This window comes from Aulonocara sp. 'chitande type north' Nkhata Bay, linkage group LG17 (genome assembly GCF_057382095.1).
Source record: "Aulonocara sp. 'chitande type north' Nkhata Bay isolate Kocher_YH1m ecotype deep benthic linkage group LG17, A_spYH_male_GT1.1, whole genome shotgun sequence".
Taxonomy (NCBI): domain Eukaryota; kingdom Metazoa; phylum Chordata; class Actinopteri; order Cichliformes; family Cichlidae; genus Aulonocara; species Aulonocara sp. 'chitande type north' Nkhata Bay.
Window position 1 is genome coordinate 40,017,126 of NC_141360.1, and position 15,500 is coordinate 40,032,625.

The following is a 15,500-nucleotide window of genomic DNA, read 5'->3' on the forward strand; positions in this document are numbered from 1 at the left end:
GATTTATGCCAGCGTGTGGGCGGATCGTGGATTAAAATGAATTTTGTTAACTGGTGCGACGATAGATTTCAGCCCATGTAGATTAACGTGAAAGTAATTTAACAAGAAGTGTTTCAAATTATTCAAATGACTTTGAATAGGAACAGGAAACCGAGGCTACAGTTTGGACGGACTCACCAAAACTGTACAACGGAACATTGGACAGCGTTGCCCTGTGTGATGAGTCTGGATTTCTGGCAACTTCTGGATGCTGTAGGTTCACATTTGGCGTACATAACGTGAAAGCGTGGCTCCATCCTGCCTTGTATCAAAGTTTCAGGCTGGTGGCCGTCACATACACTTTGGGCCTATCAGTACCAACTGTGTATTAATTGTCTTTCTCCACAGTGTACCCATTTTCTAATGACTACTTCTAGCTGTTGTAATGCACCATGTCACCTTAAAATGGTTTGTTGAACATGACAGTGAGTTTGCTGCGCTGCCTCACCTGTCATCAGATCTCAATCCCATAGAGGACCTTTGGGATGTGCAGCTGACAAATCTCTAGAAACCACTTGATATATAGTCTTGAATCCATGTCAGCAAGAATTAAGACAAAAGACGATCCAACCCTGTACTAGTTGTAACAAATTAAGTAGCCAGTTAGAGTAAATTTCTTTAACTACAGATCAGAATAATGGCACGTACCAAAGCAAACACCTCAACACCATTGTCTTAATCTGCTCAGCCATCAGCCCTTATTGTCATCAGCCCTTTGATTACTTCAGCTGACATTAGTCACCATCATCATCATCATACAAACTTTATTGCAGCAGCGGCTAAATTTTAGCTTTTACAAGTCACTCAGAAATCAAAGTTCTTGACCACGGCAGACTTGGGAGTCGTGAAGTGCACTGCAAATAAAACTCTGGGAAACCACAAACTCTACAACACAGAGCTGCACTCCACCCATGGACAAGCAGCACAAAACACTGTAATTCAAAATCCTTTGCTGCAGAGAAAAATGGGTCAGCAAAATAAAAAAGGAATCTGGCTTCAAATGCCTACAGCTGTTTAACACGCAGCAAATAGAAGATGAGGGTAAATGGTTCAATCACACATCTTTGTCTCTTGTCACGGTCACACAAATGAGGCTTTGTCATTGAGAACTTAAATGTGGTTTCAAAAGTCAGATCTTATTGTAACTGCATAAACAGCATGTTCCACAACAGTCAAAGCTTGAAACTGAAACTCCCATGGTCTGATGTATTTTCAGCCTGTATCGGTATAGGCTTAAAATAATAAAAAGAATTTTAAAAAAGGGATCCAGCACCCAAGAAAACATTCTGTTATAGATACAAGGAGCTTTGCTCTTTGTTATTATGCCATAGAAATCCAGGTCACCGGCCAAATATTTGGTTAAGCCCATCTTCTGCTCCAGCTGGTTATGCTACACACAGTCCCTGGGACATACAGTATATAGGTTAACTCATCCACACCCACCACCACAGGGCAGCTGCATGCCTGTAACTATGTAATCCAACGATCTACTAACAAAAGCACATACACTCACAACACACAGAGCAATGTGAGGAAGCAGTCATAAGGCAATTACTCCCCAGTGCTCACATGTCTACCTGTCTAATGATTCAGTACAGTGCACCATTTGTGTACTTCTCCTTTCTTCACTGTAGTCCAGTACTTTCCACAGGAAACCCTCAGTCACAGAGGTGGAACCCACCCAACCAACGAGAGGTTGATGCCCAACGTCTCCAGACATCCACAATTACACACTACATTTCCCATTTCCCCTTCTATTTTTGCTTAAATGTCTACAGAAATAAACAGATTGTGATTCTTTAATGCATACAAGAGAAAATTACTTCTCGCGTGTAATTCGGGATATTTTATTTAATTCATTAAGGCCATCTAGGCCTAATTTGGTTGTATTTAGTTGTTTCTCTTTTATCTGCACGCTCTCTAAACACTGAAAAAGTCCCACCCGGCAGCCTGATCAGTCTCCTGCTAAGCCAAAATACCGTCAGCCCTCTTGGGGCGAGACCCAGCCTAGTTTTTACACTGGTGTAGTTTCTCCCTGAAACAGCCTACATGACTGATGAATACTTAACATGCTTTAAGGTTTTGCTGTTCATCAAAGCAAATTCCTAACATAGTAATAACATCGTAATAAATGATTACATTTATAGAGCAAATACTAATGCAGCCATCCTTCATTACACCCAATTTAAGCTTATAGACATGTTCTATAAAACAAATATAATACTTGTAGGGCAAGTACTATATTCAAATATTTGTTACATTTTGAATCAAATGAAAACTTTGTAACAAATATGCTGCAAGAAAGTAAATTGATACAAAATCACCTTCCTTTAACACTTTCTGTTCTAAAGTAGCAGATATTTACCACTTGCCATGAATGACTGGTGATATAGATAGGTCTGTTGATGAGGGCTGGAACTAAACGCTGATACGGGCAGACAAAGTCAAATTTACCACCATTGCTCTAGGCTGCGAGGATCACAGACCCTTCAATGTCACAATATTTTTTTATTTATTTTTCATTCTTTGGTTACGTCCCCGGGCTCAGCTGCTTATTATTATGCCTGATAGTCAAAACTGGACTATATTTACACCGTGGCTTAAAAAAAGCCCAGAAAGAAGTCTGGATAATAAACAAATTCATTGCAGCACTTCCAGACTGATTTGCATGGCAAAATACTCGACTATCTTTAAACACAGCACGCAGCTGTGTTTAAAGATTTCTTTTTTTTTCTCCACCCAAACATGTGACAGTGCATTCGCTTTCGAAGCTAAGTATTCATGTAATGATAAGAAACACAGGAGTGCTCACATGGGAGGGGCTAATGAATGAGCAAGCGAGCCTGCTCGTGCTGCAAAGTGATAAACACACAGCAAAGGGAGGCACTCAGAGATTAGAAGGAGTGAACACCCAAGAGGAGACTTTGTTACAGTAAATCGGAAAGTTAGTTTGACAGTTGGACAGAGTGAAAACACAGCATGACAACATGAATTGCGTGTGGCCGTATGTGTACCGTCTAACCTGTGAGTGTGGCCGTGGTTTGTAGCGTGGAGCTTCCTGATGACTTCCTCACTGAAGTCAAAATGAACCCTTCCTCTGGCACAGGGTGAACGCCGGTACATTTCCCCGACACACATGAACTCATGCACACGCTATCTGACTCATACTATCACATATGTAACTACAAGCACAACCTGCTGTTAGAGCCTCAAAAACTCAGCACGCACACACACAAAGCGCACAAATGTCTCATACACTGTAGCATTATTAAAACCTAAGCAGCATGCACACACACCTCAGACACTCAGCATTCAACAACAAATCTCACACACACCTTGTCACAAAAGCATGCGACTACAAAAGACTGACAACTGACATTCCTCACACATTCACCACATTTCAACACACAACCAGCCAACCTGTATATCGATATATGACAGTACATCAAAACGACTGTTTCCTATAAAGCTTCTGTTAAAACAAAAGTTACTCAGCACATTATCCATCAGCCACTCTCTCCGAGGTACAAGACAAGCAGCAAGCACGTCTCCAGTCACCCTCTCGCCACACTTGATCTCATGTCACAACAGTATAAGCAGCAGCCTGCACGTCACATCACTGAACTCTTTCAGCCCCTGATCACTGTCTGACTCTGTCACTGCCCCCTCTCTGCCGGACTCTTCTCCTCGTCACAGACTATACTTCCTCCCCATGCTGTGTGTGTGTGTGTGCGAATCTGAGCGGCTGTGTGTTTAACATGTGTGTGTATGGAGCTCTGTTCCCTTCGGTGCAGCCCAGCAGAGTAAGGAGGAACATCAAAGTTGCGGACTGGAATAACTGGAGTGGAGTAATTATTCACAACCTTTGCCAGCTTTTTGTATCTACAGAAAACATCCAGAAGCACGAGGACTCACACACTCAGCTACTCAAAAATAACTACATGCAAACAAACTGTGATTTATGTCATTTTTCTTGAAAAGCCTCTGAAATAACCCTCTGTACACAAAGGTTCGAGCTTTAGTTTCACTTATTTTAAAATATATGAAATAAGTTTGCATATTTGGGTAAAAGTTTTAGGCTTAAAGATTTTATTGGTTCAGCGTTCTTTCCTTTTTATGGTATCTTGTGAACCGGCTGCACATTTTTGAACGCACAGCGCAATAAAAGATTATTACACTTCCCTTTAACGACGTCTCTTCTGCATTTACGAGCAAAATATAAAGACTGGAGAACATCTTTGAGGACGAGTCAGTGATGGCGTCATAGAGTAAGGTATAGCTATGCTAAGATCTTGTGCGGCTACATTATAAAGACCTTTAAGCAACATATTTAAGCTCTTTTCTGCTTCGATTCACTATTTGAAACCTGGTCCACCTTAACTGTCAGCGCATCTCTGTGTGAGAAAGAGGGGGCATCTGGCATCATTGCAGGGGGCCACAGTGCCCGTTGACACTGTGCGCTATACTGATCGCTAAGCCCTCATTTCATGACAACTGATGACAGGCTTGCGATGGATAGCAGCACGTACAAAATGTGCAAAGTCATCAGAAAGAGCAGTGAGTACTGGTTTTGTGTGTGTGTGTGTTTTGTAGAAAGGGAATAAACGTGAAGACTTAGCTTCATTTTGGGGGTATCAGTCTTAGATTTAAGCCACGAGCTTCATTTGAAACTGCAGAAGAAGCTCATTTGTTCATGTAGACTCTGTAACACAGGTTTACATTTCACATCAGAATCAGAAAGGGTTTTATTGCCAAATGTTGAGCAGGTTTACAACATTAGGAAATTGCTGCGGTGCTTCAGTGCAAACATAGTGTCATAAATAGCACTTAAATAGACATGGAAAAAAATAAAAGTAGGGATAAGAATTAAAAGTGCTACGTGGGAAGATATGTGCATGAGATATACATGAGATATATACATGAGAATAAGAATTAAGAGTGCTACGTTGAAAGATATATGCATGAGTGCAGGTGGTGATCAGTGCCAAACATGGAATGATGCAGTGAACACAGCGTAGGGTCATGTGTTAGTGATGGGAACAGTCATATGGTTAGGGAAGAAACTGTTCTTATGGCGAGAGGTTCTGGTGCGAATGGACCGGAGCCTCCTGCCTGAGGGGAGCAGGTCAAACAGACTGTGTCCAGGGTGAGAAGGGTCAGCTGAGATCCGGGCTGCACGCCGCAGTGTCCTGGAGGTGTACAGGTCCTGCAAAGATGGGAGTCTGCAGCCAATCACCTTCTCAGCAGAGCGCACAACACGCTGCAGTCTCTGTTTGTCCCTGATAGTGGCTCCAGCGTACCACACGGTGATGGAGGAGGTGAGGATGGACTCGATGATTGCAGTGTAGAACTGCATCATCGTCCGTGTTGGCAGGTTGAATTTCTTCAGCTGCCTCAGGAAGTACATCCTCTGCTGGGCTTTCTTGATGACGGAGGTGATGGTGGGCTCCCACTTCAGGTCCTGGGTGATGGTGGTACCCAGGAAGCAGTATGAGTCCACAGAGGTGATGGGGGTGTCAGTCAGGATGATGGGGGGGAGTGGGGCTGTGTGCTTCCTGAAGTCCACAATAATCTCCACTGTCTTCTGGGCATTCAGCACCAGGTTGTTGTGGCTGCACCAGGACACCAGACGTTCAACCTCCCTCCTGTAGGCAGACTCGTCCCCGTCAGAGATGAGCCCAATAACGGTGGTGTCATCTGCAAACTTGATTAGCTTGACAGACTGGTGGGTGGAGGTGCAGCAGTTGGTGTACAGGGAGAAGAGCAGAGGAGAAAGAACACAGCCCTGAGGGGAGCCGGTGCTGATGGTCCGGGAGTCCGAGACATTCTTTCCCAGCCTCACATGCTGCTTCCTGTCCGTCAGGAAGTCAGTGATCCACCGGCAGATGGGATCAGGCACATTCATCTGGGAAAGCTTGCCTCGGAGATGGTCTGGAAGGATGGTGTTGAAGGCAGAGCTGAAGTCCACAAACAGGATCCTGGCGTAGGTTCCTGGGGAGTCCAGATGCTGCAGGATGAAGTGTAGGGCCATGTTGATGGCGTCGTCTACAGACCTGTCTACAGACGATGATGCATCACATGTTTTGTGGCGTACATGTCTATAATCTGGTGTCTTGGCCTTTGTTAAGCCTAAGGAGCACTGGTGTATTTTACAAAGCCAGACTCTTCTTATCTGCGTCCAATCTTAACGCTTACAAAGAACTGCTATGATTTGCACTCCTCTCGATGGCTTCCCCACGACTTTTTTCTAAAATTGGTAAAACGGCTTTCTATTGGTCAGAGCGCATTAAAGCTGGATGTATTTGTCACCCCGGGAGAGTTAAAAGCTCTCATATAGGCTAAAACTGCATGGATATGTCCTGCTACCCAAAGGCTGACCTTCTCTTTTTTATTTCAACGTTCATTCAGGTTACATTTTCATGTTTCCCGTTTTTGTAACTTTATAATCATGTGACTTCTTGGCGAGTGAAAAAGAAACTTTTAATGTGAAGAGACTTCCTGGTTAAATAAAATTTAAATTACAAGAAAAAAACCAACAAATGCTACTTTTTAAATATATGTCTCTTGTTATGGTTTACGAAGTTTCACGAAAACCCCCAACACACCAACACACACACACACACACACACTATGAGTTTCGGTTCTTCTTATGAAACTCAGGAAAATCTCGCTGAATGACAGCTGGAGGAGTTTCTAATAAGCCTTGTCATGACGGGACACGTAAGCTCGCTTGTCATTTTGCTGAATATGATTCATGGCCATGACACATAATCGAGGCACTTAGAAAAACACACGAGGGGAGGAGCAGGATCGCAGAGACCAAAACTGAATTGGTGCTACGGTACGTTCCCACACTGCAGCTCGCACAAGCGTTTCTCAATAAACACAAAGACGGAAGAAGCGGGACATGTGCATAGCCAGCGGGCTGCATGTATCCTGCACAACAAAAGCAACAGCATTCCTCTGGAGGTAACTATGGGAGAAAAACACACAGAGTCAATGTTAGCTGCCGGACACGAAAACAAGCCGCTGTAAGTGGATCGTGTATGTTTTTTATTTTTTTATTCATATAAGAAAACTGAGATATAAGTGTCTTACATTGGTGCTCACTCAAAGACCTGAATATTGCTCGTTCAGAGAGAAACTCACCCTATTTAAGTGGTCTTACATAATTCAGTGACATCACACGGTCAAATCCTTCTAAAATTAGAGACTCCCCTGCCTTCAGCTTATGACGTCAGCTGGTTAACTCAACTATGACTGAACCTAAAATCGAATTAAAAAAAATTAAATAAATAAATCATTCATAAGTGCATGACTCACAAGTGCTTCTGAGCACCTCTGAGCAGGTTTGCTGCTTACTTCTACATCCAGGGCTTTGGTGGAAGACACTGAACATATAAACACCAGCAAGTCAGCATGTCTGAGTTTACACCTGGTTAGGAAGCTTCCTGTAGTGAAAACACAAGAGACCAGCTCAGTGTCTTGGCAAAAACAAAAACAGGGATTGTGTTCAGAAGCTACGGCTCTGCTTTGTTTCCTTTGTCAATCCTTTAAAATGAGCCAGAAAAAAAACATTAGGCCACAGTCTCATTATCATACCAAAGTCTTGGCAACACAACACACGCCACTAATTCTTTTTCCACAGGTCTAATTATAGCGCATCAGGAAGCAAGCAGTATTGTAAAACCTGTTGATAAACTGCATACCAGATGTTTTCTTACCTGTTCTGTGACTCTCATCACATTTTAAAATAGATGATTTCGTTTTCTAGAACTAACAACATGCAGGAACCTTCTGTGAACACAAGAGGGCGCCATTTAGCTTGACAGAAACAGGTTTCTGTGGCCACGTTTACATCCATGAGGTGGCAGTACGATATCTGCATTATGGCTCTAGATAAGCCATGCAACATATTTTTACATGGTTTGGCATGTGCTACCAGATGCCCTATGGAGAGCGTGTGAAGACGCTTCCATAAAATATTAATTCACACTGACTTAAAAACAGCGCTCATTGTGGTTCTGAGCAGGCTATACTGTGACTAACAGTCAACCTTCAGCCATAATTATGAATGAGGTGTGCTCTGAATGTCAAAGGGAGAAATCAATACGCGTGTGCAAATCCTTACAGAAATCTGTTAATGAAGGTGCAGAGATCGTGCACATTTGGAATTTGGAAAAGTTCCATGAAAAAACACATTTTCCCCATCAAATGCAGAGAGCCATAATTTAAAACTGAGCAGGCTCTTATTTGACAGCTTAAAAAAAGTAGCCTGTCAAATCGTCACCTTATGTTTTCAATCCATATCACTTTGGAGATGAGGAAACTTGTAAAAAAAAAAAAAGTAGAAAAAAAAGAAAGAAAAAGTTTTAACAAAATGTCTTTTATCTCTGGGAACAACAAAGAAAAGCTGCAAATAGAATCACAGACGTATCTGACAGGCACAGCATCACCTTTGACATGAAAGCTATCGTGCTAATACAAACACTCCCAATCGAATTAAATCAGGATCAGAGAACAGACACGATCCCTGAAAGCACTTTAAAAATAAACTCTGAGAAAAGATGAAGAAACTCAGGACTTAATAGGACTGAGATGAAGACAAAGGCGGACGAAGAAAAGAGCAGGAGTCATTTCCAGGGTAAAAAAATTTGATCTGCAGGGCAATGAATAAAATGTTATCTCGCAAGGTTTCTGCACCGAGTCCGAGAAGAGACTTCTTGTGCGCTGACAATATTACGACCGTCTTCAATGAGTACGCTGTTTCAGTAAAAGTGGGGGAAAGTGCACTCTGATTTCTGTCATGTGAATTCCCTGTGATCTGACTCGTCGTAGCACGAGCGATCCACAGCATGTGGAGGTCTAGTTCTCTCCTCTGTCTGCAAACATGGGTAACAAGCTCGGGGAGAGTTGGTACATTTCTTGGACGGTGGTCATTAAGAAAAATTCACACAAAAAGCCCAGTAGGATACAGGTCATTTATCCCCTTATTTTATCTTACTTACGTAAAATACATAAAATTAACACTCTGTATTTAATCAGTATTATTCATGGCTCTCTTCCACGGCGTGCATTTGTCCTGCCTTCCTCTCTCGCCACCAACCGGTCGCAGCAGATGGCCCCGCCCCTCCCCGAGCCTGGTTCTTCGGGAGGTTTCTTCCTGTTAAAAGAGAGTTTTTCCTTCCCACTGTTGCCAAAGTGCTTGCTCACAGGGAGTCATCTGATTGTTGAGGTTTTCTCTGTACTATTGCAGGGCCTCGAGCTGCTGCTGCTGTGATTTGGTGCTATATAAATAAAACACCTGTAAGAATTTCTTTTTCAGACCTGTGGACCTTGAAACTGTGATAAACTATCAGTACTGTAAATTGTTAATGAGGTTATAAGCTTAACACGCTGTAGGATCACGCGTGCGCTGCTTTGAACAGTCGTCCTTTAATTGGTCGCTTCTTGAGTTAAAAGGTCAACATCTGCCAATCAAGTGCATTAAGTAATAAAACAGCACTGAGCAGCACAGATTAGTCTGTTTGATAACAACTGCGTCTGGTTAAGAGTCGCCGGGCAGCCCGCTTTTAAACACATGTGACCTTTCAAATGTACCTCACGTAGACGACACTTTAGCAGCGCAGTGGGACTTTAGTATTACTGCTCCTCACCTACGTCACAGGTAAGGCAGGTATTGATTTTTCACGGAAAGCTCGCCTTGATGTGCGAACAGAGGGGGGCAGAGTGGTTGTCCTCTCAGTGACACCACCATTACGTATTTGACGTAGACTGCATTCACGCCGCGATAACCAGCGAGCGTACTCTGAAAACGTGTGAATTTGAAGCAGCACGGGGCACAAATGTCACTGAAAGGAGCTCAGAGACCTACAGCGTAGCAAAGCTTCACTATAAAGCACTGCGAGCTGTTTTTGAGCTTTCAGCTACACTCTCTGGCCACTTTATTATGTATATCTGTTAAGCTGCTCGTTAACACGAATATCTGATTTTCCATCAGACGGAAATTTCAAGCGGAGCGTGATCTGCTGGGATTTTCCCACGCAACCATTTCTTCAGAAAAGGAGAACCTATCCCAGTTTCAGGGAGAACAAACGTCACTGATGCCAGAGTTCAGAGGAGAACGGACAGACTGCTTTGAGCTGACGGGAAGGCAACAGTAGCTCAACCACTCACTACAAACAAGATATGCAGAAAGCATTTCTCAGCAGAAGACCACCCCGGGTGCCGCTCCTGTCAGCGAAGAACAGGAAACTGAGACTACAGTTCACATAGTCACCAAACTTGGACATTACAAGATTGGAAAACGTCGTCTGGTCTGATGAGTCTCGATCTCTGCCGTGACATTTGGATGGTCGGGTCAGAATTTGATGTAAACAGCAATGGTTCAGGCTGTTGCCGGTGATGTAATAGCGTGGGGGGTAGATTTTTGGCACACCGTCTGCCATTTTTACCCAGTGAGCATCATTTTGATCATACCTAAGGATTGTTCATCCCTTTGTGAACACAGTGCTCCCGTCTTCTAACGGCTGCTCCCAGCAGGATAACACTGCAGGTATGAAAGCTCAAATCATTTCAAACTGGTTTTCTGAACATGAGGGTGAGCTCACCACATTCACTGGCGTGTTCCCAATCACCAGACCTCCATCAGAGCACCCTTTGGCCATCTCCCTTTCGCTGATGAGGAACCTTTGTGGTCCAAAGTAATTACCCCCAAAAACATGTTAACTTTTATCAACACTATCAATCCCAAGTTACGCTTTTTCACTCTGTAAAGCAGGAGTGTCCAACTCCAGGCCTCGAGGGCCGGTGTCCTGCAGGTTTTAGATGTGTCCTTGATCCAACACAGCTGATTTAAATGCTAATTGACCTCCTCAACGTGTCCTGAAGTTCTCCAGAGGCCTGGTAATGAACTAATCATGTGATTCAGGTGTGCTGACCCAGGGTGAGATCTAAAACCTGCAGGACACCGGCCCTCGAGGCCTGGAGTTGGACACCCCTGCTGTAAAGTAACATTTAGTAACAAAGTAACACTGTAACTATTGTTTGTGAGGTGAACTGCTTCACCTGGTTTTTTCTCTTCTCCTCTGTACGCAGGTCGCTTGTGGAAACGTAACTTTGTTTACTACTTCTGCATGATTTCATTACTTTAATGAGAAATCGATCGTTTCTTCCTAGAAACTTGCTCAACGGTGGCGAGTGTGTTTTCATGTGATATTTCATGCTTTGTTGTGTCGATATCTGACGGTCGTGCTACCTCGGGGACGATGATATCAGGTCACGCATGTGACAGGCAGCCGTGCTTATCACAATAAAATACGATTCGCAGACACAAAGGAGTTCACCTCCCTCAGTGCTCACACTTAATTATTCAGAAAGCTGCAAAGGAAACCTTCACATACATCGCAGCTATTTCTCAAACACACGAAACGTATTAATTACAGTCTAATTGTAGTAGACTTTTTTTCTTGGAAGTCTCGTGTTTGAGAAGCTTCTCTGTGTGTGAGAATATTTAAAGCTAAGGACGTGGTGGTTTGTGTTTGGGATTAGAGAGCTTGAACTTCAGTAACAAACCCCACACATGTCACTTCTTCTATCGTTTGCTTTTTGCTTTTCATGCAGTCCATCTCCAGCTGTCAACGGGCGACCGAATCCGTAGGAGTGATGATCCACAGAGTGGTTCAAAACAATGATTCACTTCAGGTTCACGGATCAAGGAGAATAAATGAGGTAATGTTCGCTCTGCACACACTTCACCTGTACAGAACATGCGTAAGAGCTTCGCTTTAAACTTGCACATAAGCTACGTTGCCATCAGAATAGTAACATTTCAGTTATTTGGCGGTTTTGGGCTAACTAACCCTGCTGTAGGCGAAAATGACCGCACTTAAGTTACTGCTGGATAAGAATTGCAAAATTAGTTTGGATGGCGGTGAAAATCCCCAGAGAGAAACCGCTCGTCTTGCTCATCGCATTTCAACGAGACAACCTGCACAAGCAGAACCTCATTAAGTGTCGGGTTTGGGCTAGTTTACGGTATATTCAGAGCAGCAGATCGCTCTTTAAATGTGCCGTTTAGCTCCCTGTTAAGGACTGCAAAGACTCTACGGAGGATAAACACAGAGGATTTTTAAAAAAGCACGATTTTCATATCACGGCTCTCCCTCTGTGTTCACAGCATTTCCAGCAGTGATCTACACACAGTGCACTGCTGAGGTATGACTACAGAGTACCAAGTCTAATGAGAAGGCCACGCTGTGTCCGAGCAATTTTCAACTCCAGTATGTTTTGAAGGGAACTGCTTCTCACTTTTAGATCAGCATACATACATTTACAATAATTTGTTATGTCCATACTGTTTGTGCTGCGAGTGCCAACACTTGGGGAAGGTTAGGGAAAGAATGCAGGCAAGATGTTAGCATTTCTGTAAAAGTGCAATCTGCTAAACGCGCCCCGACCATCCTCCTGCAGTGCTGATTCAGTTAATTCAAAAGTGTTGGTGCACTGTGATCATTGTGCAACTGAGAATCCTGTTTATATTACGTAAGCGTGTAATATTTAAGAAACAGGGTTGCAACAATAAAACGGGGCAGTAACAAAGATGGATCTCCAGTTTATCTTTACGCACCAAATCCAGGAGTGACCACAGAAACAGACGGGGCTCGTGGAACCTTCCAGATCAGACCATGCTGTCGTCATCATCTTGGTTACCCTTGTGATAAATAGATTTGTTTATTGTTCTCTGCAAGTCTCTACTCAATATCCTACTAGATATGACTCATGCTCAAGTCTGGTATTATTGAACCAATCTCCTTAAGGAGACACACATACACACACATAGATGCACGCATCCCGGACTTTAAGAGGATACTTTCAGAAGATGAAAAACTCTGCATCGATCACTTGATAACAGTTCTTGGTTTTAATAATCGTGCCGGCCACATATAATCGCCACTGATGCTCTTTTAGAGCTGCTGCCTGCTCCAGGTTTAAAACAAGGAGAAACAAAAGGAGGCTCGAGCCAATTAGAAGGCAAGAAATCCTCATTCTGTCATCAAGGAAAGGGCAGATATCAGCAAGTCTTCTTTAAATCACAGCTGATGAAAATCTAAACACTTACAGTATAATCCTGCAGTTACTGGCAATCAAAGCATCCAGAGCCACGTTTCACATCTCTGGTCGTCTCCAACCTCAGGTCTGCTGGACCACGCTCAGGTCACATTTCATGAATGAGCTTTGATCCTAAAGGTACATATGTGCATGGGATATCACACCAGCTGCTACTACCAGTTATCAAATTATTGTTATCATTTTATATTTAAGCAAATGATTTTGAATTAATTTTGGGGACAAACCTGAAAGCTGAGCCAGCTGCCTGTTTTATCTACAACTCCAACCGGGGTTTAGGTCTAATCTGGAACAATAAAATACACAAGAGCGCACACTTAATATCAGCACACGTCAGCCTGCTGTGAGACATTTCTTATCTGTGTCTGTGCAACAGCAGGAATGCATCATCAAATGTTAAAAAGCCCTAACAGCTAAGGCCTTCACCTACAAAACCCAAGCTTATCCCGGCCTGAGGTAAATAATGTGCAACATCAGCTGACATCTTTTTTGATCAAATAAGACATCGGCAGCAGAGTAATCAAATCCTTTGGCAATACCACGCAAAAAGAATCACACTCACTGGTTTCCTTCTCATATGGCAGTCGCTTCTTTCTCACATACGTGCTGACCGAACCCACACGGGTTCTGATTACACGCAACAATGCATGAACTGCAAGGACCACAGCGACGACTCCAGCACACAAACTGGAATCAACATGTTTGAAAAAGCAGCCCCGCCGGCCGATCTTTAGCTTGACACTCGAGACCGCGTGTATCAAATTGCGTTCGGCGAGCACAAACACCCGCAGCTGAATACAAAAACTGTTTTTTGCACCGGTGCCCACTTTGTCAGGCCATTCAAAGTGCCTCTATGAAGCAGCATGTGAAACTGCATGGCAACAAGAGGGTTCAAAAGCACTTGACTCGTGGCTCCGTGTGGTCGGCCATTGTTTGCTTTGAAATACCTGCTGCTTTTTTTGCCGAATACGCTTCTCTCTGGAAAATTATTCTGTGAAAAAATATCTATGAACAGAGCGGCCAGAGCTGTTTTGTTGCTGGATATACTAATGAATCGAAAAGGCATTTAAATGAAAACTGACAGTGGTTTCAAAGAGTGATTAAAGCCCAGAGACAGATGTCTGTAATTTGGGTAATCTCGTCAGTCTCCCCACCATCATTATCAAGCCAAACAAAGGCACTTTAAACTGTCATCTCTCAGTCAGCTGCTTCAACTGCATTTTGAGCACAACACATAAATCCCATAAACGAATGGTGCAAAACTAGGGCGACATAATGTCCCTCTCTTTTGTCTCCCTGTCCCACATCTTGAGACAATTTCCCATCTTCTGACTGTGTCTGCAGGGCACGAACCTTTCTGGGTTTTACCCTGACACACGTGCAGGTGAAGGGGAGGCTTTTTAAAGATGTATTATATTTAAATGAAGCTTAGCCTGTCCATTTCCACCCATTTTCGCCCATGGGAGAAAGTTACAAGCTACCAAAAAGTCACAAACTTTACAGAGTTTGGTGATCATGATGGAAACTACCACAAAGAGAATAAAGCAACAGCAAATACTTTATCTCCGCTAGAATTGCTGTTCAGTTTTTCAGAGAAGGAAATATGGTGCGATGCATCTATGCACGCAGCCCTACAGAGAATATGAGAGTATATGAAGACTATTGCACGGGGCCGTAAGAATCTAAGTAAGACATCTGTGTAGCCTCTGCTCCGGAAGGTGAAGGCCGGTGCTCGTAGAAGCAGGTTAAGATCGAATTATCAAATTGTTTCAGTTTGGCTCAGCAATTCTACTATTTTATTATCTGTTACTTCTGATGCTGACCATCCAAGACGGTCACGGACAAAATTAAGACTGCGTGAACAAGTTCCTGTTGCCGTCAATCACACTGAGAATCTACGTCCAACTCGCAAATAACATCTTATTTTTTTGGTATTACAAATCACAAGTGCTAATTTGTAAAGGTTAGATACTGCAGCTTTTACAAACTGCCAACATAAAATCACAGCCAGCAGTTTCTAGCAAATAACTTGAGATAAGCTCAATGGTTCATCTTACAAACAGAACGCAGCAGAGAGTCGAATTTAACAAATTCAGACATTTTCTTAGAAGTTGCTGGAAATCAAAGATAAAGGGGAGCAGGTATAAGAAGCAAAGTCATCAGGTAATACACACACACACACACCTGTTTATTTAGATGTATAAAATGTCTCTTTAGTTGCAATGCATTATTGGTCTCACTTGGTTAGAGGAGCACTGCATGGAACGGACGAGTGCACCTATTAATCCTTTGCTGTTGCAAGTGACATAAAATCATCCAATCCCAAATGAGGA

General features: G+C 43.1%; 1 protein-coding gene across 4 annotated transcripts in view; it reads right to left on the reverse strand.

Moving 5' to 3' along the window:
- Positions 1–15,500, reverse strand: part of pde4ba (phosphodiesterase 4B, cAMP-specific a) — a 229,487-nt gene that overhangs the window by 74,330 nt on the left and 139,657 nt on the right. The window contains exon 1 of one of the 4 annotated variants that reach the window (XM_086270262.1): positions 3,062–3,766. The exons of the other annotated variants lie outside the window; for them this stretch is intronic. Coding sequence (XP_086126388.1) covers positions 3,062–3,177 — 116 coding nt within the window. The 5' untranslated portion in view covers positions 3,178–3,766. Of the gene's footprint in view, positions 1–3,061; positions 3,767–15,500 lie in introns of those variants that run through there. 4 annotated transcript variants of the gene reach the window in all.